Genomic DNA, 26,936 nt, shown 5'->3' on the forward strand with positions numbered 1-26,936 from the left:
CCTCTGGGCCATCACAGGCTGGGCTGTAACCAGTGTACTTGGTCCTCCTACATGCAGTACGACTGTCTGGTCACCTAAAAACATAAGTGCTGGGTCTACAGCCCATCTACCTGCAAGCTCAGCACATTGCATAAGGCCCCCATGCAATAAACACTGATTCGACGATATTCACCAACCAACTTACTGGGGCCCACGATGGGTCACATGCCTTTCAAGTTGCCAAGGATACAGCAGTGAACAAAACAGAAGTCCTCTGCCTTCACAGAACTGAGTTCTAGAGGAAGGAAGCAGGCAAGAAATGAACTGAAAAATACAGACTATAATGCCAATAAGAGATGGAAGGAAAAACCAAACAGGTAAAATGGGGTGGTCAGGGAGGGCCTCCCTGATCAGGCAACATCTAGGTAAAGAGCCGAAAGTGAACGTTTGAGAGAAAGAACAATCAGGCAGTGGCATTAGCAGGGGCAGAGGACCTGAGGTAGGAACATGTGTGGTAGGTGGGTGGCTGCTGCGGAATGAACAACGGACGTGATGAGAGACGCCGGAAGAGGAGCTGGGAGCCAGGTAAGCTGGGGCACTGTGAGGACTTCCGGATTTTGAGCAAGGCTGGACAAAATCTGATCTACATTTTAAAGGGAGATGAAAAGTACAAAATGCTCCCACAGGTGTAAGATGAAGACATTCGACTTAAATGAGGACAGGAAAATAGCCATTTTGAGATATGCTTGAATTTTGGTATGAACGGGATGGTTTAGATGAGGTATTACAAGCTTAGAGACACTGAAGCTTTCCTGGGTACCAAGAGCTTATGGGAGGAAGTCTTGGAAAATGTGGCTTTAAAAAACAACTCAGATCCATGCTAAGTTGAGAGGAGCATGTGGGAGGAGGAGCATGGTAGGTACACGCTCTGCACGTGTCCCCCCGAGAGATTCTTCTTGTACAGGGAAAACAACTGTGCAGTGGAGAAACCAGACGGTACTGTGACCAGAGATCAAAATTAACCCAATCAGCTAGGGGCAGATGGACATGATATGACGCTAGATGTGAAGTCCCCAGAAGACACGGCACCCTCTGTGCAGCTTTCCAGCCAGAGTGCATTACCTGAATCTAGTCACGAGGGAACACGCACGACACAGCCCGAGCTCAGGAACTTGTTCTGAAATAACTGGCCCACGTGCTTCAAATATGTCAACGTTATAAAACACAGTGAAGAAACAGAAAGTCTGTTTCTCTCAGACTAAAGAAAACTAAAGCGACAGCATACTCAGTGCAGTGCATGACCTTGGACTGGATCCTGAGGGAAAATGCTGGAAAGGACAATAGTGGGACAATGGGCAAAACTGGAATATAGACTGGAGGTTGTTGTTTTTAAAACTATCATGTCCATGTTGAATTTCCTGAATTTCATAACTACTATTGCTACTGAAGAGGATATCCCTGTTTTGAGAAAAGATATACTGCAGAATGAAGAGTTGCAGGGCATGGGGGATGCTTCCTATTCGCAAATGATTCAGAAGAAATAAATGTGCGTATGGAGAACAGAAACGAATGATAAAACAAATATGGCAAAATGTTAAAAATTGGTGACTGTCAGTAATGGGCACACAGGCCTTGGTACACTTGGTACACTCGGCCTCATTCTTGCAACTTTTCTGCAGTCTGACATTATTACGAGATAAAAACTTTTTTTTGAAGTAAAAAGGTATCCATTTGCAAGAACATGGATGGAGCTGGAGGACGTTATGCTCAGTGAAATAAGCCAGGTGGGAAAGACAAATGCCAAATGCCAAATGATATCCCTCATTTGTCGAGTATAACAATGAAGCAAAACTGAAGGAACAAAATGGCAGCAGACTCAGAGACTCCAAGAATGAACCAATGGTTACCAAAGGGGAGGGGTGTGGGAGGTCGGGTTGGGAGGGAGGGAGATGGGGATCGGGGTATTATGTTTAGTACACATGGTGTGGGGGGTCACGGAGAGAACAGTGTAGCACAGAGAAGGCACATAATGAATCAGTGGCATCTTGCTGCACTGATGGACAGTGACTGCAATGGGGTATTGGTGGGACTTGATATATGGGTAAATGTAATAACCACATTGTTTTTTCATGTGAAACCTTTGTAAGAGTGTATGTCAATCATACCTTAATAAAAAAAAAAAAGACAATGTGGGCTGTAGCCCGTTGGTGGGGCTTGCCATTGACCTTTGAAGAAGTCAGCAGAGCCTAGAAGAAGTGCCTGTGGGTTATGATGGGGATTATGTTCAATCTACAGCCGTTATAGGAAGAACCGTCCAAGTGAATCTTCGAATACGTGAACACATCACTTGTCTTCATTTATTCAAGTCTTCCTTGTTTTTCTCAGTAATGTTTTTTTTTATTAAGGTATTATTGATATTCTGTGTTATGAAGGATTCACATGAGCACCATGGTGGTTACTAGATTCACCCATATTACCATGTCCCCCCATCCTCCATTGCAGTCTCTGTCCATCAGTGTAGTAAGATGCTGTGGAGTCACAATCTGTCTTCTGTGCTGTACTGCCCTCCCCATGACCCCCCTACATTATGTGTGCTAATCATAATGCAGTTTAATCCCCTTCCCCCTCTCTCCCCATACACCCTTTCTCAGTATGTTTTGTTGTTTTCACTGAAGTTTCCCAGCGGTCCCCTCCCCATCCCCTATACGTGAGGGAACATTTCCCTACCCGCAGGATGCAGCGTCCTCTCCCTAGCAACAAGGTTCCCGCCGTAGAGCGAGCGGCTCTAGGTCTGAGGAACGTGGTGTCGTAAAGCCGCGAGTGTCGTAAACCAGGGGCGGTGCGGAGAGGCGCAGGACGTGGCTGGAACCTCGGACGGGACGGCCACAGGAGGAGCAGAAGGGTGGCCCCAGGTGTCGGCGCGGAAAGCCGACGAGCCTGCGGTGCAGCAACGGTGAGTAGCGGAGGGGACCGGGGAGCGGCGGAGTCAGGGGGAGCCGGGAAGGCGGGGCGGCCGGAGCAGGGACGGCCAAGTGGAACGGAGCGCTCTCTGCCCTCTCCGCTGCCTTAGCTGCCGGAGCCGCGCCGCGGCAGCTCCGCTCTCCCTGAGCCGTCGGGTCTCTTCCCCGGTCTCTCTCCGGCTGGCCGCTCCTGCCGCCGCTGCCGCCCTCCGGGACGGTTCGCCGCCGCCGCCGCATCCCCAGCGCTGGGCGGCCGGCCGGTAGTCGGCCGGCCAGTTTTCTGGTCCGGGCGGAGCGGGTTTTCCCCACTCTAGACCCTCTCCGGGCCGGGCTGCGGGCTGCATGTCGGCGCCCGGGTCCCGGCGGAGCGCGCCTCGGGCCGGCTGGCCACGACGAGGCGAGCTCCGGGAGTGCGGTCCACATTCCGTGGGGAGCTGGCGCGGCGGCCGGGGACCCCGGGCACGAGCGGGCACCTACTTGCCGCCGTGGGAGTCCTGGAGCTGGCGGCGAGCTGGGCGGCAGGTGCCTTTGCGGAGTTGTTACCTGGTCTCAGGGACGGGGTAGCACCACAGACGGATCCCCTCGCCCGGGAGAGCTGCTTTTCTGCGCCGGGATGGGGCCCTGCCAGCGCCTTGATATTCTGTGTTATGAAGGATTCACATGAGCACCATGGTGGTTACTAGATTCACCCATATTACCAAGTCCCCCATCCTCCATTGCAGTCTCTGTCCATCAGTGTAGTAAGATGCTGTGGAGTCACAATCTGTCTTCTCTGTGCTGTACTGCTCTCCCCATGACCGCCCCTACATTATGTGTGCTAATCATAATGCCATTTAATCCCCTGCCCCCTCTCTGCCCATACACCCTTTCTCAGTATGTTTTGTTGTTTTCACTGAAGTTTCCCAGCGGTCCCCTCCCCATCCCCTACACCTGAGGGAACATTTCTCTTTGGTGTTTTTTTCTCTTTGGTGTTTTTGGGAAAGTTGTTATCCGGCCTGAGTCGCGGAGCGCTGCACCCCGGTAATGGAGCTTGGATGCCATGCTGGGTCTGGGGTGGCAGGCGGGTGGGGGAGGGGGCGGACGGACCGAGGGTCGCGCGCGTCCGCTGCCGGCGTTGCATTTGCAGTGTTTATGGATTTGTGTGAGTTGCTTGCATGTCTGCTTGTCGCGGGGGCGATTCTGTGCTGTTCTCTACCTCTTGTTCAGTCAGCAGTGAGATGTCTGCTGATTGCTGTTGTCTGGACAGGTCCTGTGGCGAGAGGAGGTTGAGTTGTCCGTCCGGGGGCGGCGGGCACTGGCGAGGTCCCCCACCCGGAGACCGGGTACCTGTTTGTATAGTAATGGGCGCAACGACCCTGCCGCCGGCTGCAGCCCAAGCTGTTAGGAATTTCGCGTAGGTTTCCGACCAAGCGGGTCCTTTTGGCTCCTGCGTTACTTTTATTTATTTATTTATTATTTTGGTTTCATTAATATACACTTACATGAGCAGCCTTGTGGTTACTAGATTCTCCCCATTATCAAGTACCCACCACATACCCCATTACAGTCACTCTCCTGCGTTATTTTTAAAACGAGTTTTTAGGACTAGGGCAATAAAGGTGTCTATGGTGGTGGGATCGCTGTACCTTCCAGTAAAATGAGGAAATGTGTGAGTGCTAACTCTGCCGCTACCCAGGCTCCCCGGCTCCCTTTCTCCCCACCCCACCTCCTGGATGCGAAACGTGAGTTTCTGTAACCGTTCTTGGCAATTTTAGATTTTGTGTGGGATTTCCTTTCTAGAAGCAGATACCGAGATTTTAACTGGTTCATGATGTTTCCTTCCAATTGTAAACATTTACAATGTATTGGCCTGACACTGAAATCACTGCTCTCATGAATGATTTTTAGTTATTCGAGTAAACATTCGCTTTCTAAATTATTTATTTATTTTGGTATCATTAATAGACACTTACATGAGCAACCTTGTGGTTACTAGATTTCCCCCCATTATCAAGTCCCCACCACATACCCCATTACAGTCACTGTCCATCAGTATAGTAAGATACTGTAGAATCACTAACTTGTCTTCTCTGTGTTATACCGCCTTCCCCGTGCTCCCTTCTACACTATGTCTGCTAATCGTAATACCCCCTTTTTCCCTTTCCCTCCCTTCCCACCCATCTTTCCCTGTCCCTTTCCCTTTGGTAACTGTTAGTTCATTCTTAGGTTCTGTGAGTCTGCTGTTGTTTTGCTCCTTCAGTTTTTTTCTTTGTTTTTATACTCCAGGTATGAGTGAAATTATTTGATACTTGTCTTTTTACACCCGACTTATTTCAGTGAGCATAATACCTCTAGATCCATCCATGTTGTTGGAAATGGTAGAATTCGTTTTCTTCTTATGGCTGAATAATATTCCATTTTGTACATGTACCACTTCTTCTTTATCCATTCATCTACTGATGGACACTTATGTTGCTTCTAATTCTTGGCTATTGTAAATAGTGCTGTGATAAACAGAGGGGTGCATATGTCTTTTTCAAACTGGCCTGCTGCATACTTAGGGTAAATTCCTAGGACTGGAATTCCTGGGTCAAATGGTATTTGTATTTTGAGTTTTTTGAGGTACCTCCATACTGCTTTCCACAATGTTTGAACTAATTTACATTCCCCCCAGCAGTGTTAGGAGGGTTCCCCTTCCTCCACATCCTCGCCAGCATGTGTTGTTGTTTGTCTTTTGGATGTTGGCTATCCTAACTGGTGTGAGGTGATATCTCATTGTGGTTTTAATTCGCATTTCTCTGATGATTAGAGATGTTGAGCATCTTTTCATGTGCTTGTTGTCCATCTGAATTTCTTCTTTGGAGAACTGTCTCTTCGGATCCTCTCCCTGTATTTTAATCAGGTTATTTGCCTTTTAATTGTGGAGGCACATGAGCTCTTTGTATATTTTGAATTTCAACCCCTTTATCAGATATGTCATTTCTCAGTATATTCTCCCAAACTGTAGGATGCTTTTTTGTTCTACTGATGGTACCCTTTGCTGTACAGAAACTTTTTAGTTTAATATAGTCCCACATGTTCATTTTTGCTTTTGTTTTCCTTGCCTGAGAAGATATGTTCATGAAAAAGTTGCTCATGTTTATATTCCAGAGAGTTTTGCCTATGTTTTCTTCTAAGAGTTTTATGGTTTTCTAACTGACATTCACGTCTTTTATCCATTTTGAGTTTTCTTTTGTGTATGGAGTTAGACAGTAATCCAGTTTCATTCTCTTACATGTAGTTGTCTAGTTTAACCAACACCGTTTGGTGAAGATGCTGTCATTTCCCCATTGTATGTCCTTGGGTCCTTTATCATATATTAATTGGCTATATATGCTTTGGTTTATATCTGCACTCTCTGTTCTGGTCTATTCATCTATGGGTCTGTTCTTGTGCCAGTACTAAATTGTCTTGATTACTGTGCCTTTGTAGTAGAGCTTGAAGTTGTGGAGTGTAATCCTACCTGCTTTCTTTTTCCTTCTCAGGATTGCTTTGTCTATTCAGGGTCTTTTGTGGTTTCATGTAAATTTTAGGACTATTTTTCCATTTCGTCAAAGAATGCTTTCAGTATTTTGATAGGGATTGCATTCAATCTGTAGATTGCTTTAGGCAGGATGGCCATTTTGACAATATTAATTCTTCTTACCCAAGAGCATGGGATGAATTTCCATTTAGTAGTGTTCTCTTCAGTTTCTTTCATGAGTGTCTTGTCATTTTCAGGGTATAGGTCTTTGACTTCCTTGGTTTGGTTTATTCCTAGGTATTTTATTCTTTTTGATGCAATTGTGATTGAATTGTTTTCCTGATTTCTGTTTTTGCTTGTTCATTGTTAGTGTATAGGAATGCAACAGGTTTCTGTGCATGTATTCTGTATCCTGCAACTTTGCTGAATTCAGATATTAGTTCTAGTAATTTTGGAGTGGATTATTTAGGTTTTTTTAAGTACAATATCATGTCATATGCAAACAGTGACAGTTTAACTTCTTCCTTCCCAATGTGGATGTCTTTTATTTCTTTGTGTTGTCTGATTGCTGTGGTGAGGAACTCCAGAACTATGTTGAATAAAAGTGGGGAGTGTGGGCATTCTTCTCTTGTTCTCAATCTTAGAGGAAAAGCTTTCAGCTTCTGGCTGTTAAGTATGATGTTGGCTTTGGGTTTGTTATATATGGTCTTTATTATATTGAGGTACTTGCCCTCTATACCTATTTTGTTGAGTGGAGTTTATTCTTTATGTTGTAAGATATGAAGACAGTTTTATCCACATCCAAATGACCATCAGTTGCTCTAACACTATTTATTAAAAGTCTGTTCCCCTGATTATTACGGTTTTGTAATTATAATATAGTCATAAATCATAATATATCATGTTAACCCTAAAGGTCTTCCTTCTGCACACTCTCATAGGATGCTAACTTGGGACATATCCCTGCTGGGAGGGAAGGATAAGGGACCCAGTAAGTGCAGACTGTGTGGCAGGCCCTCTGTAGAACGTTTGCATGTGCATGTCTCAGTGAACTCCCCAGGGACCCATCAAGGGAGAAGATGTGGGTGCAGAGAGGAAAACATTTGCTAATGTTGCACAGTGGAGGGCTGGGAGAGTTCCCTCCTCTGCACGCCATGGTGGGCTTGCTCAGCTGAGCTTGGGGTCCAGGAAACTCACACTTCTTTTTTTTGGTAGTTGACTTATAGCATTAGTTTCAGGTCTCCAATATAGTAATTCATGTATATATTACAAAATGACCAACACATAAGGCCTTCCGCAAAGCTCTCGGACCCCTTCCCTCCACTGCACACATCCCCATCATTTCCAGCCCTGCCCCATCTCCCATCTCCAGGTGTTTTACTCTGTTCCTTTAGCCCAAGTGCCATTGAAACACCAAAGGGAAGAGCAGGCGACCAGGTTCCCAGGGCTGTGCTATGCACCTTCGCATGCATCAAGCTGCTGAGCCATCTGAGGTCAGCATTAATTAGCCCCTTAGGTGACGAGGTGATTAGTCCAAGGTCCCCCAGCTGGGAGTGCAGGAGCAGGAGCCAGTATAACAAGGCTGTGGGTTTGAAGGTCAGAAGGTAATTTATAAGGGACCCTGACCATTCGCAAATTTATCTGGAAGCGAGTATTCCTTCAAAATAAGTATTCAGTATTTTATATGCCATAAGAACTTACTGAGTACCTACTATGTGCAAAGCGCTGGACCTAAATACTTCACACCCAAGATCTCACTGAGCCATCACTGCCACCCAGCAAGAGCACCCATTTCACAGAAGTGAAGACCGACCAGTCGTCTAATGGTGGTCAGTAAATATTTGCACCAGAATTCCTTCCCTATATCCCATCTACTTGGAAGTTCTCCAGTGCCTCCCTCCAGTGCCCCCCACCATTCCCTCTCTCCTGGCCACACCTAGCCAAGAGCTTTTCCTTTTGCCCCTCTTATCCCCTGCAACTGAGTCTTCACACAGTAGTCCACACTATCTTTAAAAACACTAGACCCTCTATTTTAAGTATGGTATTTCAAGCCAGCATATAGTGTGGGGCTTATTCAATAAGTGATCTTAAAATAAATTTTACTTTGGAGAAAAAAACACCCTAGACCCTGTCATTTGCTCTATTAAGACCCCCTCATGATACATCCAAGCTGCACCCCCAGCCTGCACATCCCCGCTTGTCCTGGCCCCTGCCTCCCGTCCAGCCACTGGCACGTCCTGTCTGCTCCAGTCTTCAGATACTTCAAGCTCTCCCCTCCTGGGGGCTTCCACACATACTGCCCCTTGGTCTGGAGGGTTCCTCCCTCAGGTTCCCAGTGGGCCTCTCCAGCCCCGCCCCACCAGAGTTGCTCTTCATTTTATCTCCTTGCTCCCTTGATCTTTGTGACTCGCAGGTCATGTTTACATGTTTGTGTGTTCTTTCTCTGGACGGGGCCATCCATACGTGTCCTCTGTGTTCTCAGCCTGTGTAGCCCCTGAACACACTTGGTTCCTTGGCAGCCCCAGAGAGGTTGATCACCAGCCCACGGTCCCACAGAAGGGTAACGAGCTAGGATTCAGACTGAGGATGCAAAATGCACATACCTAACCCCTCTTCCCACCTGCTCCTGCCATGTTTCTGGGCTGTCTTCTGTGTGTGGATCTCATGAATGGTTATGGGTCCATGGCATTCGTTGTGTGTGCACACTTGTGTGCACAAGTGTGGAAGTATATAAGGCAAAGGAGGGCTCTACCCCAGTAGGGTGTTGCCTCTCTACTTGGAAGGCTTCTTGGGTGTCTCCACCTCCCATTCATTTCTGCCTGAGTCGGCATCAGCTCCTTTCCCGAGGGCTTGTCACAAGGCATGTCCCTGCTCCCCACGGAACCTCTTCCCTGCTTTGTGCTTCCCAGCCAGACACCAATGTGACACCCTTAGTGAAATCAAAAGGCCAACCCCAGGACATTGTGCAAGCTTTAATATTGCATAGAAATTGCTGTAGTAACATGTTCCTTCAAGAAGTTTGACTTCCTCATTCTTGCATTCTGCTCATGATTGTGTTTCTCATGTGGGTGAGACCAACACAGGAACAAGCCATGGAGAGCCTTCTCAGCTGTGTTTCTGCCCTAAGGGATAGGAATGGGAAAGGGCCCCTTAAATAATAGTGATACACAATGCAACGTAACTCTCATCCTTTGGATTTTGGACTGCTCGTTTGTAATTGAATATGGTATAGATATTAGACTATCAAGGTCATTTTGGGTTACATGAATCCATCCATTTATCATCTACGCGTCCATGAATTCACCCAGTTCATCCATTTATCCAACATTTAATTTCATTCTTTTATACTTTATTCAGGTTACCTGTCTAGTCCATCAGTCCAAACAACTATTCTTCCATCCATCCATCCATCCAGTTACTCCATTTATCCCGTCTGCCCATTCACCTACCCGTTTGTCCATCCACTAGTCATCTAATCATGCACTCAAATAGCCAGCCTCCAACCAATCCATCAGACCAGCCATGCTCCCATCATACTCATACCTCCAGCTCTCCAACTATGTCTAGCCAACTCATTATCCAGGCCTATTTGGGAAAAGAAGCTTTGTAGGTGCAGTAAATTAAGGATCTTGAGAGCATTCTGGATTATCCAGGTGGTCCCCAAATCCAATGACAAGTGCCCTTATAAAGGATAGGGGAAAAAGACACACAGGGAGCAGAAACCATGGGAAAGCAGAGGCAGAGACTGGAGGGATGCAGCCCATTGCTCTAAGGAGTGGATTGGCTCTGATAAAGGCAGAACGGGGGCACAGATGGTCACCTTGAATGTGAGGATGGCAGCAGAAGTCAGGGGCTAAGAAGCACTCAGACCCTCCCACGTGCTCTGATCCAAAACCAGGGCCAGCAAGGCAAGTGAACCCAGTAAGCCCTGTAGCTCCAGCACCTGTACCTCTGCTAGTTAAACACTCACCTCTGCCAGGCATGGTCCCACCCAGTATTTCAGTCCATTCTCCTGACCTCCCAACCTGGGTGGGTAGCTATTAATCTCACCCTTAAACAGGGAGGAGCAGGCTGAGACTCAGAGACAGAAAGTGGCTTGCTCAGAGTCACACGGCTAGTAAAAAGGAACATGAACCCAGTTCAGCTGAGTTCCCAAGCCAGTGCTCTTTAAGACGGTCTACAGTTAGAACAGTAGAAGGGGAGTCACTGAGGAAGATGACACTGTCCAGTTGGCTGCCCTGGGCCTGTCTGTTCAGACTCGGAGACAAATCTCCCCCTGGAGACAGGACAGGCTGACTTTCCAGCCCAGGCTACTGCAGTTTCCTACCCCCAAACCACGGGAAAGCAGCTGGAAGGCACAGGGAGGGACTTATCAGGATAGGGGTCACTGGCTCCTACTCTTCAGCTTCCCTGCACACACACGTGTGCAAGCACACACATGTGTGGTACCATAGCATGGGGGTGGGGAGACCAAGAGGAGGAGAATAATTCCTTGAAGACTTTTTATTGACTCTTCTCCAGAAATTATTCTCGCTGGAGCAGTGGCAGGTACCTCTTCCTGGGCCGTGATTGCAGGTCGCATGTCAGGAGTGCATCTGCCTGGACTGGGGTCTCTGCGGGGCCAAAGGGTCTTCCTCTCGGCGCCCTCCTCCTGCTGCTCGGGCTCCATCAGTAGCAGCTTGCCCTGCACCGGGAGCTCCTCTTCCCCCTCCTCTTCTTCTCCCTGCTCCTGTTCCTCTCCTTCCGTAGACAAGGAGAAGCTATCCTGACTCACGCAGGCCACAAGCTTCTTCATGGTGGATTTGTGGCCCTGGCCACCACCTGTGCTGAGCTTGGCGCAGTGGGAACCCATCACTCTCTTTGGCTGCCTCTGCGGTCTGGGAGGCAAGGCCACTGGGGGAAGCAGAGGGGCTGTGAGGGCAGCAGGTAGGGCACTGACATCACAAAGGGGCCCCTGGATACCTGAGCCTGGCCGACACCTGACTCAAAGCTCAGCCACCAGCAGCCCCGCTGAGCTCCTGAATGCACAGGGAAGGACAGAGGCTAAATGCCAGGCCAGCCGCCTCTCACCCTGCTCTGTGACCACCTCCATCTGGCATTTGCCTGGGCAAGGGGCCCTTTCAGCTGGGATGAGAACTGGGGATAGAATTTTTGGAAGCAGGAGAGCACACAGACTCCTCCTCACATCCCAGAAATATGCAGCCCAAAGGAGCTGTTGATAGGACGTAACTGTACCTCATAACTATGGCAACCTTAGGGTCAGGGTCAAGGTTAGGGTCAGGTTTGCAGAGTGCAGGGTGGGGGCTCACGGGAGAGGAGAAGATGGAAATGTCTGGTTTCTTGACTTGCTTGGTACCTACAGAGGTGTTCTTAAAACTCTGCATAAGCTGTGTTTCTATCAAGACATCTCCTCTCCTTGGCTCCTAAGCTGGTGGGGTCACAGGTCTCTTCAGCTCTAGGTGCTCATAGAACAGTTTCAGCAGGCGGTGGGCCTTGGTCATCTCCAAGCACTAGAAATCCATTTCCGATATATAAATCATATCTTGCCAACTTTCTGCCCCAAGCCAACTTTCTGCCCCAAATCTCAGTGGCCCTAAGTGTGGTTATGTGTTCCTATGGAGGGAAGCGCAGAGAATTCACACAGGAGTCAGAGTGGCAACAGAAGCAGAGACTGAGTGATGTGGCCGGACTAAAGGAACACCAAGTGAGAAGCTAACAAGATGCAGAACAAAGACTGCATTCTAAAGTTTGTGGTGATGCAGGGTCGGTCCCATCTCAGAACGCGGCTGGCCCACAGGGCTTCACGGGGTCCAGCTGCCTGCCTTTGTTCTCTCCACACTGGCCTTGTTCTTGCAGGAGCAATGCCACATCTGCTTTCCATTTAGGCACAATTCGCTTTCCCCAGCTGCTCCGCCCCAGTTGAGGGGACGTCAAGGTGGAATGGTGTGGCGTCAAACCCTGGCTCTGGGTGGCGGGTGGCGGAGGATGCCCAGGGTCACGTAGCAGCCCCTGCCCCCACTTATTTAACATACTCATTTAGTCTTGTATGGACTCTTGTTTTGTGTCATTTGCATAAAGGAGACAATGACTGGCCATCAATTCATGTTTCTTACGTCAAGCTTTATTTGGCAGATGACCAAAAGTCATCTTTTGTGGGCTCGGACATCTGAGGTAGGATGGCTATGGTCTCTTGAGGTCGATCATTGGTGGGTGGCTCTTCCTTAGTCTCCAATATCGGGTGTAATGTGCCCAGGAAAGTTTAGTAATGCCTCCTGAATCTCCTCCTCCTCCTGAGCCTTCTGCCAGCTTTTGGGGGAACAAAAAGGTTCGGTTACAGGACCATCTACGGGACCTGCGTGGGAAGGGGATTTGACAGCTGTCAGATGAGGTCAGGTCCCCAGTCCTCCATGAGCCTCCCGCATCAGGGGTGCTCAGGGACTGGCGAGAACACCTTGGCTCTTTGTGCGTCTGCAGGTGTGTCTCCGGAGCCCTGGACAGGAGCAGTAGTGCCTTTGCCTGTAGTGGTAGCGGCCTCTGTGGGTCCTTCCCTGGACCTGGACTTGCTCTGGGCTCAGCTCCTGCTCCTGGTCCTGGTGCCCGCATCTGGGCTGCTGTCCCCGCCCCTGCTGCGCACGCTTGCCCTGACTCCACACACGGCATCAGTCCACCGTGGTCACGGGTCCGGTGTCTCGGGCTGGGGCTGCAGCTGACCTGGGGGCAGGAAGGGACGACTGAGGCCTGCCCACCTGCTCCTGCTGTTGATGTTGATCTAAACTGTCCGCAGGTCTTTGGGGACTTCTACATAAAGGGGGCCGTCCACTGTGACTCGGTGGCCCCGGCCACTATTGTCCCCACCCTGAGGTCAACACACAGCAGGGGCCCGCAGCCAGCAGGGCCCGGAAGGGCAAGCCACCCTGTTGCCTTGCCGGTAATAATGTGTCGCAGTGGGACTCGTAGGCCGCAAGAGGAGCACCAGCTTGCCCAGGTCTAAGCCCCAGCCTCAGCCCCCATGCTCCCAGCTGGTGCACATCCACCCATGGTCGTTTCTGAAGCCGCTTCACTGCTGTGCCGTGGTCTGGGCTTATAAAACCCCAGCACCCATATGTGTGTTGGATGGGGCCTCATTATCTGTTCACCAGGTTATAATAATTTAATGATTATTATATGTCAGTCATTTATTCATTTCCTTGCTGCATATTTACTCATTTACTGCATGAAGAGAATAAGTGATTTGCTCAAGGTCACTCTGCAAATAAGGGGCAAAGCTAGACTTCATTCAGAGTCCATGCCCTTTGCCCTCCGACCCCTTCTCAGCCCCGGAGATGCTCTCCTCTAAACAGATGTCCTCTTCCCTTCATCTCCTGGGCCTCCGAGCAACTGAAGAGGGCAGAGAGCATGTGATAGATTGGTGCCTTCCTCCTCAAAATTGCAAAAGGGACTTTATGGATGTGAGCTAAAGGTATGGAGACTGACATAGGATCCTGGGTTTAGTGTGGTCATAGGGGCCCTAAGAGCTGGAAGAGTGGGGACTCACTGATGATCCTGGGTTCAGTGTGGACATATGGGCCCTTATAGCTAGGAGAATGGGGAGGAGGTTGTAGGAAGAGAGATCCGAAGATGCTAAATGCTGCTGGGGTCCATGAGCCAAGGAATGCAGGTGGCCTCTAGAAGCTGGGAAATACAAGCAAACAGGTTTTTCTCCCTCAGAGACTCCAGAAGGAACACCTTGCTCACTCCAAAAAAACCATTTTGGAATTGACCTGCCTTATTCAGAGAGATAACAAATTTGTGCTGTTTAAAGCTACGAAGTTTGTGGTGAATGTGTTACAGCAGTTACAGGGGGTGGTTTCTCCCTGGTGTTCATCTGCTGTGTCCTACACTTATTAGTGCCTTCGGATTCCCCCAGGGCACCTGGTGAAAATCCGAATGCCCAGGCCTCAGCCCCCTGTCAGAGTCTCCACGGCTGGAGCTCCATGTGCTTGTGGAAGCCTGCCTAGGGAGCATGTTGTGACTGGGGTCCTGCAAGCAGCTTCAGCTACCTGCTTAAAGTTCCTCACCTGGAAGAGTGGGGCAGGAGGTTGATGGCGCCGCCTTTTCAATAACTTTCCTGCAAGGTTGCTGTGAGACGATGAGTGCAGAATGTATATCATGGTGCTCAGTGAGTGAGTTGCGGCCGTGACAGTTGTCAGGTGTGAAATGGCCTTGTTGCTTTAGAGCTCTGGGTGCCAGAGCTCCCATGTGGTGATTGTTTCCTGCGCTGTGGTAGTCTTTGAGCCAAGTGAACCCACATCCAATATTGTATCCAGGTCTCCTGTCAACGTCTCCATGTCTTACTGGGGTTTTAAACTATGGGCGCCGCACCACCTTACTGCACATTGAAACTTTCAGTGTCAAGTGTTTAGACACGCAGTGAGCAAGTTGCCTTGTTTACTGAAGTAGGGATTGTACCTCCGTAGAGTTGAAAGCTTAGCTCCCGCTGCTCCGTGGGCAGGTTGGGTATAGTGCTCAGACAGAGCTGAAGTGTTTCGAGTGGGAATTTCAACTTCAGGCTAAAATATACACATGTGGGCACTCTGGGGATTGATAGGGTACAGTGACGGACTGGTGAATGTTCTGGCTCTCTCGGGTGGGAAGGAGGAAGGCCTTATTTGTACCACTTGTTAGTTTGTGGCCCATTTCAAGCCGCCAATGGAAAGCCACTGAGCACAGAGATGGAGATGGGCTCAGAACTCAGGATGAGGGGCTCCTGTCCCTGCTGGGGAGGGATCTACAGGGCAGTGGGTGAGGCAGATTCGGATGGTGGCTTGTGAGTAGTCAGTGATTGGGACAATATCCAATGTGACAACCGCTTCTCCTGTCCCCTCTTCCAGTTATCCCCAAGCCCTCCCCTCCTGAGCTCCTGTCAAGGCAAAAAGACAAAAGAGTTGAGTTGCATTTTGAACATTTATTGACAGGCGGCATTGTTCGTTAGCAGGCTCCTGTTCGTTTCATTGGGATGGTGGCATTCGCAAGGTGCGGCAGGAGGGTCTTGAAAGCCAGGAAAATTTCAGGCAGGTGTGTGGTGGAGTTGCTTGTGTGCGTTTATCATCTTCTGGACCTCACGGTGTAGCGACGATAGCACACTGTGGGGAATAAGGGAGGCGGGAGATATTAGCATGAGCTGAGCCCCCAGCAGAGCCCCTCACCTCTTCCTCTCTGCCTCTGGGAGCATCGTCTCCCCCAGCTCCACCCCCTGGATCAAGGCCCTCACGTCTTCTTCTCCGCCTCTGAGAGCATCGCCTCCCCCAGCTCCACCCTCTGGACCAAGGCCCTGTGCTCTTCTACCCTGTGTCTGCAGCAGGGCCTTCTCCTCGTGTAACTTCTTGGTCTCTGTCAGTAACGTCTGCCTTGTCTTCGTCTGCGGCTTCGGCAGCATCTGTAACTGGCCATGGTGCTAGGTGAATTTATTCTGCATGCTCAGACCAAATTCTGTATTCTTGAAAACAATGTAATATTTTTTATTAGCTATATTTCAAGTGAAATTGTAAATTATAATGTTAAATTCATTTTCATACAAGTGAAAAAGAAGTAATAAATCATGTGATATATGCACATGTCTGTTTAAAATATCAAATATTTCCAAAACATTGGGTTTCCCAGTGTAATCTTTCATTCATGATAGGTTTCCACCTTGAGAACTACTTTATCTTGAATTTAGAATTTCTCTTTTCCCTGTGCATTTTTAATGTTTTATTAAATACTCTAAACTCGTAATCAATATATTACTTTTGTTTTATGCATTGCATAATTGATATTGTACCCTATTCTTTCTTGTTTATTTGATAGTGATAAAATATACATAACATAATTTCCCATCTTAACTGTATTTAATTGTACAGTTCAGATTATTAAATGCACAAAATGGACTACTGGGAATTTGCAACATTCTATTCAGTTCTCTATAAAATAAGTCAGTAAACATGTTTCTGTTTGCTTCCATGCAGTGCCTTGTCCTAGTGAGCAAACCTGAAAACTCTTTTCAAGACTTAATTCTTCCACTCGCTTTAGTTCTTCACCAATTTCATGTATGGCCTCTTTAGCCTCAATGACAAATACTTTAATTACCATATGAAATAGTCATCTTGGGTACGAAGTTTACTGCCATCTGTAGCTGTTTGTGGTCCAAAAGCTGTCAGTTTTGCAAACTTTTGTATCTCTAATCTCTATCATCTGTTTTACTGTCTAATGTAGGTGCAAACCAATGATTTATTCCCCTAGTTTAAATCTTTCTTGTAATCATTAGCCCCAAACAGAGTAAACTCAACAGGTCCACACCAAGACACACAATCAATGTCCAATATCAAAGACAAGGAGAGAATTTTAAAGGCAGTGAGAGAAAGGCAATGAGTTACATACAAGGGAAACCGCATGATGCTGTTAGGTCATTTTTCAGCAGAAACTCTACAGGCCAGAACAGAAGGGAGTGATATATGCAAAGTGCTGAAAGAGGAAAACCTCTGACCAAGAATATTCTACCCAGCAAAGCTATAATTCAGAGTGGAAGGGGAGATAAAGGGCTTCACGGATAAACATAAGTTGAAAGAGTTCATTGCAAGTAAATCAGCCTTAGAGAAGTAGTAAAGGATCTTCTTTTAAGGGAAAAGAAAAGATTCCAACTAGAAGCAAGAAAAATATGAAAGGAAAAATTTCACTGGCAAAAGTAATCATATGCCATACATAGTAGATCAATAATTTAAAAGCTAATATGAAGGTCAAAAATACAAAAGTAGTAAAATCAATTATATCTAAAAATTAGTAAAGGGAATCACAAAATTAAAAGATGTAAAGGAAGGCATCATATACGTAAAATATGGAGGAGCGGGAGTAAAAAGTGCAGTGCTATTAGAACGTTTTTGAACTTAGTAATCAACTTATTATAGGTTGCTGTATATGTAGGATGTCATATATGAAACCCATGGTAACCACACGCCAAAAACCTATGACAGATATACAAAAATAAGGAGAATGGTAGCCAAACATAACACCAAAGAAAGTCATAATGCAGAAGGAGAGAAAAAGAGAGGACAGACCAGAGAAGAACAACAAAAACAAACAGAAAACATCCAACAAAATGGCAATAATTACATACTTACCAAATTGTTTTAATGTAAATGGACTAAATGCTCCAATCAAAGGATAGAGGGTGGCTGAATAGATCAAAGGAAGTCCCATCTATGTACTTCTTACAAGAGACTCACTTTAGACATAAAGACACAGACTAAAACTGAAGGGATGGGAAAAGATATTATATGCAAACTAGAATGAAAAAAAAAAGCTGGAGAAGCAGTTCTTATATCAGACAAAATAGATTTAAAAGAAAGATTGAAAGCATAATTACATGGAACATTTTCTAGAACAGATCAAATATAAGCCAAAAAGCAAGTCTCAACAAATTAAAGAAAATTGAAATAATATCAAGCATGCTTTCCAACCACAATGGAATGAAACTGGAAATCAATAAAAAGAAAAACAGGAAAAAACACAGATATGTAGAGGCTAAACAGCATGCTACTAAACAGCTAATGGGTCACCAAACAAATGAAGGAAGAAATAAAAAATCTTAGAGAATTATGAAGATAAAAATACAACAGTTTAAAATAATAAAGATGCAGGAAAGCATCCCAAGAGAGAAATTTATAGTAATACAGGCCTAACTCAAAAACAAGGAAAACTCAAATAAATAATCTAATCCAACACTTAATAGAACTAGAAAAATAATAAAACAAAGCCCAAAATTAGTTGAAGGAAGGAAATAACAAAAATCAGAGAGGAAATAAAATAGAGACTAAAAAAAATAGTCAATGATACTAAAATATGGTTCTTTGAAAAGGTTTTAAAAAAAGGATAAACTTTAGCTAGACTCATCAAGAAAAAAAGAGAGGACTAAAATAAATAAAATCAGAATGAAAGAGGAGAAGTCACAGCCAACACCATAGAAATACAAATGATTATAAATAACAATAGTATGAAAAATTACATGCTTACAAACCAGGAAACTTAGAAGAAATGGATAAATTCCTAGAAATATACAATGATCCAACACTGAACCAGAAAGAAATAGAAAATTTGAACATATTGATAATGAATTTGACTTGGTAATTAAAGTACGCCTAACAACAAAACTCAGGACCAGATTATTTTACAGATGGTTTGGTGAATTCTACCAAAGATTCAAAAAATTTATACCTATCCTACTCAAACAATAGCCCCAAAATAATTGAAGAGGAAGGAAAGCTTCCAACTTCACTCTTTGATGCCAGTATCACCCTGGTGCCAAACCAGAAAAGAACGCTAGAGAAAAAGAATATTATACACCAACATCTTTGCTAAACATAGATGCAATAATCCTAAACAAATTATTAGGAGACCAAATTTAAAACTTCACTGAAAAAATCACTCAGTGCAAGTAGGTTTTATTCCTGAGAGAAAGAGAGGATGTTCAATATCTATAGTAAGTCAGTGTAATACACATTAAAAAAACAAAGGATAAAACTATTGATCACCTCAATAAACACTGAAAAAACATTTGACAAAATTCAATAGCCATTCATGATAAAAACTTTCAAAAAAATGGATACAGAGGGAACTACCTCAACATAATAAAGGCGGAATATGACAAACCCACATCTAATTATTTCATATTCAAGGTGAAAAACTAAAAGCTTCCTCTAAGATTAGGAGCAAGACAAGGATTCCCATTCTCCCCACTTTATTCAACATAATCCTAGAAATCCAAGTCACAGAAATTGGACAAGAAAAAAGAATAAAAGGCACCCAAATTGGTAGGAAGAAGTAAAATTGTCACGATTTGTTGATATGAAATTACATATTGAAGACCTTAAAAACTCCACCCAAAAAACAATTAGAATTAATTGATGAATGAAGTAAACTCACAAGATACAAAATTAATGTACAGAAATCTGTTGCATTTCTATATGCAAACAATAAACTAGCAAAAAGAAAAATTAAGAAAACAATCCCATTTACAATTATTTCAAAAAAAAAATACCTAGGGATAAATCTAACCAAAGAGGGGAATGACCAGTATTTTGAAAACTATGTAACACTGATGGTAGAAATTGAACAAGACACAAATAAATGGGAAACTAATCAATGCTCATGCGTAAGAAGAATTAATATTGTTAAAATGGCCATACTGTCCAAGGTAATCTACAGATTCAATACACTCCCAATGACATTTTTCAATGAACTAGAGCAAAGAATCCTAAAATTTGTATGGAACCCCAATCTTGAGAAAGAAGAACAAAGCTGGGGATATCATGCTCCTTGATTTTAAACTATTTCAAAGCTACAGGAATTAAAAGAGTATGGTACTGTCATAATACCGGATACATATAACAATGGAACAGAATAGAGGGCCCATAAACCTTCATTTATATGGTCATTAATATATGACAAAGAAGGAAAGGATGTAGTACAATGGGGAAGAGAAACTATCTTCAATCAATGATGCCAAGAAAACTGGACAACATAAAAAAGAATGAAACTGAATCACTTTCTTATACCATACACAAAAATAAACTTGGATTAAGAACCTAAATATGAAACATTAAATCATAAAAATATTAAAGAAAATGTAGGCAGTAAAATCTTGAATATAGGCATTAGTAATTTTTTTTGCCTTTCTTCTAAGGCAAGGGAAAAAATGCAAAAATAAGTGGGACTACATGAAGCTAAAAGGCTTCTGCACAACAAAGGAAACCATCAAGAAAATGAAAAAGCAACCTACTGAATTGGAGAATGCATTTGCAAAATCACAATTCTGATAAGGGGCTAATATCCAAAATTTACAAACAACTCATACAATTCAATCCCCCAAAAACAAATAATCTGATAGGAAAATGGACTGAGGGCCTAAATAGACATTTTCCCAAAGAAAATGTATAGATGGTCAACACACACATGAAAAGATGCTCATCAACGCTAATCCCCAGGGAAATTCAAATCAAAATTTCAATGAGCTATTACCTCACACTTGTTAGAATGGCTATTATTAAAAACACAAGAAATAATAATGTCAGTGAGGATGTGAAATGAAGGAAATACTTATGCCTTTTTTGTGACTATGAAATGGGGCAGCTAATACAAAAACAGTACAGAGGTATCTCAAAAACTTAAAACAGAAATATCATACACCTGAGTAATGCCAGATGTATTTACCTGAAGAACACAAAACAGTAGGGCAAAATGATATACCCCTATGTTTACTGCAGCGTTATACATAATAGACAAAATATAGAAGCAATCTCAGCGCCCATCCCTAGATGAATGGCTAAAGAAGATGTGGTTCAGATGCACAATGAAATATTGCTCAGCCATAAGAATAATATCAAACTCTTGCCGTTTGTGACAACACGGATATAACTACAAGGTATTATGCTAAGTGAAAGAGAACAGAGCAAACAAATATCGTAGGACTTCCATTATATCTTGAAATAAAACACACGAACAAAGAAATAAATACACTCATAAATACAGAGAACAGATTGGTCTTTGCCATAAAAGAAAGTTTGGGGCATAGCAGAAATAGGTGAAGAGGATCAAGAGGTACAGACTACCAATTATAAAATAAATAAATCACAGGGATGACAAATAAAGCATAGAAAACATAATATCATAATGAGTTACCAAGATGGTGACAGAAGGTAATTACACTTATGATAAGCATTAATAATATTTATACTTGTTAAATATCTAGTTGTATGCCTGAAATTAATACAGTATAGTATTTCAAACTCAATTTAAAGAAACAGTATGGGTCTGTGTTGCAAGGAGGAGAGAGCAGTGATAGAGCCAAGTGAAACTAAAGAATTGGGTACCTTTGACAAGACTAAAATCTGTTGGTTGAAATGTAGATGAGGAAAACAGAAGTTTCAGAAAAGTAGGGAAATATCCATTTACGTAACGCTGGCAGGACCATGCTTCTTTCTTAGGCTTTCTCCTCAGTGCTCTTTGTTTTACAACAGTATAAGACTGGGTTTCCCATGGCTCAACTTCCTTCCAATGAGCACAACATTAAAAAATTTTAAATTAAATTTCCAATGTGAAAATCTAGTATTTCTTTGAAAGGAATCTTTTGAGGGTGTCATGGAAAGACTGCTTAACTTGTTTATTTCTAAGGGTATAAATGAAGGGGTTCAACAAAGGGGCAACAGACACAATAAGCAGAGAAACAGCCTTATTAATGGACACCTCGTCCTTAGCTGAAGGGTTGATATACATAAAAATGCAGCTGCCATAGCTGACGGAAACCATGATCATGTGGGAAGAACAGGTGGAAAAGGCTTTTTTCCTCTGCTGGGAAGAGGGTAATCTTAGAACCGTCCTAATGATGTACATGTAGGACAGAACTACACACATAAGTGTCACAATGAGAGTCAACACAGCACAGAATATGGCCAGCTGCTCTATGAACCACGTATCTGTACATGAATTCTTCAGTATTGGAGAAGCGTCACAGACAAAATGGTCAATAACAGAGTCACAGAATTCCAGATTAAGGCTCAAACCAAGGGGTGGAAGGATGATCAGCAAGCCAGATGTCCAACAACAGAGGATGAGGTTCCTGCAGACTCTGCTGTTCATGATGGTCACATAATGCAGGGGTTTGCAGATGGCCACACAGCGGTCATAGGACATCACAGCCAACAGAAAAAACTCTGTTGCTCCAAAGAGGATGACAAAAAATACTTGAATGAAACAGGCTTTGATGGTAATGACGTTGTTCCCACTTGCTATGATGTACAGGTAAGCGGGGACACAGGCAGTTGTAAGTGAGATTTCTAGGGAAGAGAAATTTTGAAGAAAGAAATACATAGCTGTTTTTAAATGAGAATCCACCAAGATGAGAGAAATTATGGTCAGATTCCCAAGTACACTAAATGTATATGTGATAAACAGAAAGATAAAAACCAGAATCTCTAGCTGTGGGTCACTTGTCAGTCCCAGGATGATGAACGTCCTCACCACTGACTGGTTTCCCATCACTGACTTCATCTGCTGCCAGTCTTCACATAAAAGTCACAGAAATGGATCTGAGGAACAATGTCAAATAGGACAAAGTGAGACCAACAAAGCTAAACCAATCACATGAACTTCCTTCTGAAACTTGGTAATAGGGCTTTGATGAGATACTTCCCTCAACTCCATTGGCATGTGTTGTATGTAAGCAAAGTTTATGGGATGTTTCTCTTGAAAATTACTGCCACTGAAATTACTATAAATATTCTAGTTTCTTTGAATTCACAATGCCATTTCCAATTAATTTTTTTAAGTCCACAATTTGGTTATTTCCCCTGTAGGATTAGAAATCATCTGCTTTTGAGCTATATTTTCATGGGGCATAAAGTCTCTTTGTTCCAGAAGTTCTGTACCCAAAAGTTAAACCCTAAAATTCCCTTGCTTAAGTTATGGTGCCTGGTAAATTGGACATCTATAGGGCATGGTGTATGTGCCCTATCTAGACTCTCCAGCTCCCCTCTCTAGTGAACTAGGCCTTATTTTAGGTCAAGTCAGATTTCTTCCAGATATTAGTCTTTCACCAGCCCTTTCTCTAAATTTCTCTATTATTCCTTTATTTCCTGTGTTTAGCAAGGAGCCTTTGATGCATGATTATTTTAATATAACTTGAAAAACCGTGCATAGACGTATAAAGAGCTGAAGAATATCAAAACATATTTTGCTGTTCCCTCCTTCATCACAAGAAGTGTAATACACATTTCAGTAGCACAGAGAGTTTAAGTACATTGTCCTTGGAGCAGTTTGTCTAGGCTCAAGTCATATCTCTGTCATCTAGTAGGGGAGTGACCTTGGTCAAGTCATTTAATCTCTCTGTGCTCTCAGTTTCCTAATCTGTAGAGTTAAGGGGAATACTATCTCACTATCTCATAGGGCTTCTGTGAGGTTTAAATGAATAGTATCAGTTCCCACCAGGTACAGACATTCCATAAACATTGAGAGGGTTTAGATAATGTGTAGAAAATGGGTCAATAACCTGGGTGTATGAGGCAAAATGTTTGCACACAGGTGATAATATAAAAGAGGGAAAATATAAAAAATGGAATGTTTGCCCATGGTAGTTGAGATGTAAATAGTGTAAATATATGGATAGATGCCTGATAGGTAATTGACAGAGAAAAGGAGAGAGGGAGAATAGAGAGAGAGACATTAAGAAGTATTTTCTGTGTGTCAAGCAAAACATTGTATATGAGACTGCACCAACATAATGATGTTTTAAATGAGTGATACCCACTGTACTGATAGGGTGGGCTTGAAAATATCCCATGCCTTACCTTAGACATTCTTTTTGTTTCATCAGGAGGCTATAACTCAAATATATGCTTAGGTGAGCCTCACAGTTGAACAAAAGCATATTAATAGGATCATCTAAGTCTCTCAGTAGCTTGGCCCAGAAACCTACACTCACCCTTTATATCACATGGTTTCTGAATTTATAAGAAATACCATTATAAATTAAAATAGGAATATTTCTGTATATGCTGGGTAGTTGAAAGGAAGATAATGAAGTTCAAAGAGGAAGAGGACTTAAGAAGACTCTGGCTCAGGAAAAATGATTGGTCTTGTTTTCTCTGGAAAAAACAGGTTTTTACACTTTGGATCCTGTTTATTTTGTCCATCTGCAATAGAAATGCAGAAAACTACTGGAAAAAAAAGTCCTTGGAGGCTGTGATTATTCAGTCTCTGAAGAATTTAAAATATAATTTACTTCACCGTAAAAAGATCTGAGCCAAACACCAATGGGGATAATGTCCTTACATAGACAAAGAAGCAATTATTTCAACCTTCTCAGCCCAACTGTTAAAATAAAAGGTTCCAATGACAATTTGACAGTTCAGAAACATGTCTATATATATTTGTTCACATATGGTTTATGAAATACAAAGAGTAAGATGGCCTTCTTACCTAAAATTACATTAGTAAAAATAGTTAATATAAAGAAATCTGAAAATGGGTATGAAAATGGAAAAAAGGAAGGAAACTGTAATATCCAAAAAATAAACAAATGATGATGTTTGTCCTTCCAAATAAGGCACATAACAATATTTAAGTAGCTTGGCCCAGAACGTAACAATATTTAAGTGCTGTGCTTACTATTACCAGTTTATTATAAAGGATGCCACTCAGGGAAAGTCAAATGGAAGAGATATATAGGGCAAGGTATAGGGGCGGGGAGGCATGACATTTCCATGACCCCTCCTGGCACACCACACTCCCAGCACCTTGATGTGTTCACTAACCCAAAGCTCCTAGGTCTTTGTTCAAGGTTTTTAAGTGTTTAATCTCCATCCCCTCGTAACCTTCTCAGAGCTCTGTGAATGGGGCTGGCAGTTCAAATCCTGTAATGATTTGGTCTTTCTGATGACCCACCCCATTCTGAGGCTCTTTAGGGTCCCCACCCTAAGTCCTTTAGAAGTATATACTCCCGGTAATACAGGACAAGTTTACCAATCAACAGATTCCATGAGTTAGGATATCTCTGCCAGGAACAGGGAAAGAGACCAAATGTTTCTTTATGTATACATGTATGTAACTTTATCCTTCTATGTAAATATACACACACAAGACATATTTATCTACAAGGTGAAATAGCCAGATTCATTCAGTTTAATGTTTTTCTCTCAGTAATTAATAGAAGTAGAAAAAAGAAGTGACTAAGTAAAATGAAGATTTGAGCAATACAATGATCAAGTAGAATAAGTGCACCCCAAACCTGAAGACTACAACTTTATTTTGGCTTAACATGAATATGTTTTCTCCGTTCAGGAAGCTGAAGGTCCAAGACCAAGGTGCTGATGAGCTGCTTTCTCCAGACGCCTCTCTCTCTGCTGGTGGAGGGCCATCTCCCTGTGCCTCACGTGGTGTTCCCTCAGTACATATCTGTCCTCATCTCCTCTTTCTACAAGGACGTGGTCATGCTGGATTAGGGCCGACCTAGTGATCTCATTTTAACTCATTACATCTTTAATGACCGTATCTCCTAGTAAAGTCACGTTTAGAGGTACTGGATTTGGATTTCAGTATATAAATTGGATGGGGATACAACTCACATCACAATTGGAACCTAAGGAGCCTAAGGAAATTTACAGGCTGGAGTTGTGTGACGTTTTGAATTGCTATCAGGAAATATTTTAATAAGAATAAAAGTTATAAAAATTAGCATTAAACTCTTGTTTATTTTTGGTTTTCATTCTCTTGCCTTGGGAAACATATCCAGGAAAATTGCTCATGCCCATGCTCAGGAGTTCACTGCTCATGTTTTCTTCAGGAGGTTTATGGTTTCAGGTCCTATATTTAGGTTTTTAATCCATTGACATTTATTTTCTATATGGTATATGACCATGGTCCAGTTTCATTCTTTTGCATGTAGCTGTCCAGTTTTCCTAACATCATTTGTTCAAGAGACTGTCTTTTCCCTATAGTATATTCTTGTCCCCTTTGTCCACATATTAACTGACCATGTAAGTGTGGGTTTATTACACACTTTTATTAGTATATCAATCAAATGAATATAGCTTCTTAGTATAGCGTGAAATCAGGGAGTATAATACCTTCAACTTTATTCCTTCTCAAGATTGCTTTGGCTATTGGGGCCTTTGGTATTTCCATACAAATTTCAGGATTATTCACTCCAGACGTGTGAAAAATGCCATTGGTATAATGGTAGGGATTGCAGTGTATCTGTAGATGACTTTGAGACATATGGCCATTTAACAATATTATTTCTTCCTATCCATGGACATGGAATATCCATCCATTTATTTGTATTATCTTCAATTTCTTTCAATATCTTATGGTTTTCAGATATAGCTGAGGTATGGAAGAAATCTTAGTGTACATCAATAAATGAATGGGTGAAGAAAATGTGGTCCATCTAGATGGTGGAATACTATTGGGTGATTAAAAATAATGAAATCTTGCCCTTTTTGACAACATGGGTGGACATGGAGGGTATAATGCTAAGTGAAGGAAGTCAGATAGAGAAAGACAAAGGCCATGTATTTCACTTGTATGTGGAATCTAAAACGGATAAACAAACATATAAACAAATAATAGGCTAATTTTACAGAGAAAAAACTGATGGTAACTATGGGAACAGGGGGAAGCACCAAAGAAGTAAAGAGTACAAAAAGGTATGAACTTGTAATTATAAAATAAATAAGTCACACGGATGAAAAATACAGCATAGGAAATATAGTCATTAACTTGTAAAAACTTTGGTGACAGTTGGTGACTACACTTCTTGTCGTGTGCATTTTATAATGTACCTAGTTACTGAATCATTATACTGTATGTCAGAAACCAATATCATATTGCATATCGACTATATTTCAATAAAACATAAAGATAGAAAATTAATATTCTGATTTTTAAAAGATTAATGAAAAACATGTGATGTATGCACTGTTCAGCTTAAAAAAATTAGACATTTCTAGTAT

The 26,936-nt window shown here is 43.2% G+C and overlaps 3 protein-coding genes across 4 annotated transcripts in view; 1 reads left to right on the forward strand and 2 right to left on the reverse strand.

Moving 5' to 3' along the window:
- The first annotated feature begins 2,718 nt into the window (after nt 1-2,718).
- Nucleotides 2,719-26,936, forward strand: part of LOC108395021 (olfactory receptor 6C2-like) — a 109,296-nt gene continuing 85,078 nt past the window's right edge. Inside the window, exons 1-2 of one of the 2 annotated variants that reach the window (XR_012121443.1) lie at nt 2,719-2,932; nt 25,264-25,656. The gene's annotated coding sequence lies outside the window, so the exon portion shown is untranslated. Of the gene's footprint in view, nt 2,933-25,263; nt 25,657-26,936 lie in introns of those variants that run through there. The other variant, XM_073213419.1, reaches the window with a different exon arrangement.
- Nucleotides 9,378-12,403, reverse strand: LOC140843754 (protamine-3-like). Its single transcript, XM_073214178.1, has 2 exons — nt 10,973-12,403; nt 9,378-9,542 (listed from the first exon to the last, which is right to left on the reverse strand). Exons 1-2 carry the CDS (start codon nt 11,270-11,272, stop codon nt 9,393-9,395), a joined length of 450 nt encoding a protein of 149 aa, XP_073070279.1. The 5' UTR covers nt 11,273-12,403; the 3' UTR covers nt 9,378-9,392.
- Nucleotides 21,278-22,742, reverse strand: LOC118972217 (olfactory receptor 6C2-like). The gene has a single exon (XM_037017139.2). The coding sequence runs from the start codon at nt 22,474-22,476 to the stop codon at nt 21,532-21,534; it is 945 nt and encodes a 314-aa protein (XP_036873034.2). The 5' UTR covers nt 22,477-22,742; the 3' UTR covers nt 21,278-21,531.

The sequence above is a fragment of the Manis javanica genome, chromosome 10 (assembly GCF_040802235.1).
Source record: "Manis javanica isolate MJ-LG chromosome 10, MJ_LKY, whole genome shotgun sequence".
Classification (NCBI taxonomy): Eukaryota; Metazoa; Chordata; class Mammalia; order Pholidota; family Manidae; genus Manis; species Manis javanica.